General features: G+C 42.9%; 1 protein-coding gene across 1 annotated transcript; it reads right to left on the reverse strand.

Moving 5' to 3' along the window:
* Window positions 1–606: 606 nt before the first annotated feature.
* setmar (SET domain and mariner transposase fusion gene) lies at window positions 607–3,225 on the reverse strand. Its single transcript, XM_012838618.2, has 2 exons — window positions 2,926–3,225; window positions 607–2,567 (listed from the first exon to the last, which is right to left on the reverse strand). Exons 1-2 carry the CDS (start codon window positions 3,049–3,051, stop codon window positions 1,758–1,760), a joined length of 936 nt encoding a protein of 311 aa, XP_012694072.1. The 5' UTR covers window positions 3,052–3,225; the 3' UTR covers window positions 607–1,757.
* Between the last annotated feature and the right edge of the window lie 1,455 nt (window positions 3,226–4,680).

Raw genomic sequence — 4,680 nt, forward strand, 5'->3', positions numbered from 1 at the left:
TAAGCTGTTGTTACAAACTCACGTTTAATGTACTTTTTATTAGGATTGTGAGATAAGCTGTTGTTACAAATTATTTTCATCATTAAACCTTGTAAGTCACTTCTTAGTGACCTAAGCAGCAACAAAGCCCAATTTCAGCATGGCATGGGAGAAGAGTCTTTGGCAGGTGGCAGGTTGCTAGGTGACCATTCTAAGAATGCAACATTTCAAATTCTGTTCTGTAACACTCAAAGTAAAACCACTACACACTATGACGGGTATCCAGTCAATATCACTTGTTCTGTTGCCATAGAGACTTGTGAGAGAGCGTACAAATTACATGAGTCATAAGACAAAAACAGCATTCGACCTCTGTGGCAACCCTAACATTCTCAGCATGTTACAGGAAGACACAATGAAAACCTGAAGACATGAGCCAATGACTGGCAGTTGAGAAGAGTGGTTGGCATTGACACAACCTTCATCATACTGAGATACCCAGAGGCCATTCCATGTGGAGGAATTTTCCATAAGCGAAAAAATATATTACGGCAAGCACAGATAAGAATTACCATGGTATCAAACTTTTGAAAGTATTCATAGGAAAGACGCCTTGATCCCTTTGTGTACATAAAACATATACATGCTTTAATCTTAACAAATCTGTATCTTTTATTTTCTGCATTAAACTGTACTTAACATTCTTGAGACAAGAGTGGCATTACCATGTCATGACCTTGCTTGGGCTGAAGAGCAAACATTAATTTACACCCTCAAAAACTTGCTGTACATCTTCGCATCGAGGAATTTCACAGAGTTCACATATAGGCAGCCCATCTGTTCTGGTGTGACATAGATGAGGCTCCACTCGCCTCCTGTCAACGTGACTGAAGCTCGCTCCCAATTCTGCCCGGAACATGGTCTCCAAACTAATTAACCCAGATGTGGGTATTAATAACATCATAAAGATGAAAGCAGGTCTAGACTGAATATGGGACAGTTTTTTGAGGAGAGGGGCCCGATCTGAGAATGCCGGCGGTGAAGTGGGTCGCGTCCGCCCCTCTGTGAGGCCGGGGAGTAAGATCTGTTCCTATATGTGAGCACCCACAGGCTCTTTTTAATTGCACGCCTCTCCCGAGACATCCCTGTCCCTGTGCAGATCCTATGATGATCTTAAAGGGCCAGTGAGCATTTTGAACTGACAACTGACAAGCAGGAAGAAATCAACCCACGTGTAGCATTAGTGTTGGACCTCCCAAGTATGATGCATTTCCATAAACACTAAAAGTCACATTAGTAGAGCCTCATGGATACAAAAAGCAAAACAAAATGGCCTCAGCACAGGAGGTGTAGTTTGCTTGCATGTCAGACTAATATGAGCATCTCCAAAGCAAATCTCTAACCCTCTCTTGGGAGGAGGGACCTAAGAGGAGCATGATGACACTGGCCAATGAGGGACTGAGGAGGTGCATCTCAGCTGGGGAGGTGGGCAACAAAAGCCCATGCTCCTTACCATGCATGGTACATGGAATAGGACAGTATGATGACAAAGAATGTTCAAGGTGCAGGATTGTGGAGTACAAGGACAACCTTCTAGATGCTAGGAGCATCTGAGGTACTTTTTTTTTAATTTCATCAAGGGTCCAACTTTCTGAGCAGCTCCTACTTAACTCATAACTAGCACACTTCGGGGCATATTTTCGGAAAATGTAACATGTGAAATGTCCTTGCGTGGACTAAGTTGCATATAAAGGAAAGGCAAGTAAGATGAACCTTCTCTAACTGTGGAGAACAGTGATGTCCAGTGGCAGGTAGCCTGTGCAGTTCAGTGCTCCACAGTGACAGTGTTTCCTCTGCAGGGAGCCTGTACTTTCTCCTTGGTCACTCTGCTCTGACATATGGCTCTGCTCAGAGGTCAAAATCTTTGCTGTGTGATTGTTGTACCTGCCAGAATAATCGAACGTCAACTCCTCATCAGGGACAATGTCCTGCACAGCGAACAGTGAGAGTCGGGGTACCATGGAGTGCACACGTACTGGTACCATGAAGAGGTTGGGCTGACACGAGTGGTTGATAAAGCGGCCCACATTGCCCCTGGCCAAAGGGTCCACAAACGTCTCCCTGCTTTCACCCTCGCCGGCATACTCCCTCACGGCGATGATGTAATTCATGTCCTCTGGTCCCTGACTGAGCTGTCTGAGTCGAGCCTCCTCTAAGCCAATCACCTCGCCGGCGTACTCACACACAAAGGAACCACGAGGTATGGCTTCCATGGTGCGCACACCCCACCCGCGGTCCTTTGTGCGGTACACGCACAATCTGAGACTCACTCCTTTCTGCACCACCCGGTTGGAGCAGTCTTCACTGCAGTCGCACAGGGCGTTGCACTCAAACACAGGCCTAGAGTAGTGACTCTCCTCGTCCCTTCGCCCCAGTAGCCTGTGTTGACCGTCATATGCTGGGCCATATCGCTGCAAACACTGGCACTGTTCGCTCTGGCAGGACTGCAAGTGGCACTGACATCCGGGAAGGGTGATCTCACTTGGGTCACTGCTGCAGCCAGGCCCTGGGACATTTTCAGGTGTGTACTGAAACAAGAGGAAAAGAGCAAATTCACAATAACGTAGCGTACCTCTGATTTTCTGAAAGGCAAATGTCACAAACTCTGTACAGCTACATTTAGAAGGCTAATGAAAGGAAAACAGCAGCTAAGATTGTATTAGTCTTGTTTGTGCACAAGCAAGTGTTATTCACGGCCTTCAAGGCCAAACGTGACCATACTCCGTCAGTGTACACTCTCGCTACTGGCCAACGAGGACGAAGACCGTAGAAATGTGCTGCCATCTGCTGGGGAAATATATGCTACTTTCACACGTTCCCTGTCTTCACTTGTGAAACCTGTACTGACAAGATATAGGAAACGAAGCACACGAATGGAAATATTACCTGGAAGTTGGGAAATTCACCTTTACCGACATCGCTGCTGTCAATTACAACTACAACGTTCTCGAGGCCATTGCTCAAATCTTGGTCATAAGAACATGTCACGTCCCATGCACCAGGTAACGCCATCTAGCAAAATGACGCACCAGATATAATGCGTTGGTTCCAGTTACCGATATTATTTCGAGAACATGGAAAATGTTGATCCACGACATGTTAAGCTTTGCAGTAGTGGAACAACAGTTGCCATCATGCTGCTTTTTACTGGCCTGCCCCCTGGCTTTACAGTTGACAGCGATCTCTTCCGGGATACATTAACATTAGCTCCGCCCCCTATGTGCCTTGTTGTTAAAGAAACATTATCACATTAAAATATGTAGGCTTTATATTTGCATTAGTAAATTAGTCATTAGCCATTACCCCTCAAAATGCTATAATACCTAATACAAGGCCCATTTTATGGCATAGAAACTGTATGGAACTAAAGGATATGTGCCAGAATACCTGTCCAATCTGAGAGATTTGCTTCTTGTGGTGGTACTGTTCTCACACTTTGGGAGTATTTGAAAGACCTGCTGTAGAGGACCTGGGGGCTTGTGAGTGGACATAAAACAACTATTAACAACTTAATAGCTTTTAACTATTAAGAACTTTGTATACAAGTAGAAGGACTTCAATTCAAATAAATAAATTCTAAAAGATACAGAGTGTCAGTGCAGTGCTACTAAAACAGGAGTAATATGCACTGTCTTCCTTGTTTTTGTTAAAAGTCTAGCAGCAGATTTCTGAATAACCTGTAGTTTCCCAATTTTAGATTTTTGTAAAAATAGCATTACAGTAGTCCAGTCTTGCAATAAAAGCATGAATGAACTTGTTAGCATCCTGTTGAGTTAAAAAACGGGCGCACTTTGGCAATATTTCTGAGGTGGAAGAAAACTGTTTCGGTTACCTTGCTTATGTGGGATTTGAAACTTAATTCTAAGTCCAAAATTTCTCCCAGACTTGTTACTTGACCCAGGTTTCCTAGCCTAGTAGGACGTGCATCCCTTTTGGCTTGGGGGCCAACTAATAGTATTTCTGTCTTGCGTTCAACATTAAAAAAAAACTATTGGTCATCCATTGAGTGATTGCAGACAACCAGGCAGTCAGGAAGCACAATGCATTATCAGCGTAACTATGAAAGTTAGACATTTTATTCACACACACACACACAAAAGAAACATATCACTTTAATTTTGTGTAAAGCGAATGCTACTTTTCCACACACAAGGGTAAACAAAATATGTTAAGTACTGATACATTATTTCATTTTATTGTATCTGCATGGTGCTTTTGCGTAGGGATTTACTCAATTTACAATGGTGAAGTGTAAGAATGAGAAATCTGCAGGTATGTTGCAATACAATTGGCTTATTTGATTGTTGGGAGGTTGACTACCTCAAACAGGATTTCAGCACTGAAACAGACTTGTAGAGGATGGATGTGAATGACATGAAGGATCATATGCAAACTTCAACTGTTCAAAATATGTGTAATTGGAACTAATAAGTGAGTGAAGCATTTGATTAAAAAAAAAGTTCTTTCCATTTAAAAGTAGAAATGTTTCAGACTCAGTGTTCTTTAAATTCATTAAATTAGTTTTCTGTAGAATAGTATTAGAGATTTTTTTTAATTCAAAACAATGCAGAAAGAAGAATAAGTGCTGTTACCTTGCTAATAAACATTTGCTAAGGCGCTGGCTTCCCCAGTAGCCAGCAA

The sequence above is a fragment of the Clupea harengus genome, chromosome 5 (genome assembly GCF_900700415.2).
Source record: "Clupea harengus chromosome 5, Ch_v2.0.2, whole genome shotgun sequence".
Lineage (NCBI taxonomy): Eukaryota > Metazoa > Chordata > Actinopteri > Clupeiformes > Clupeidae > Clupea > Clupea harengus.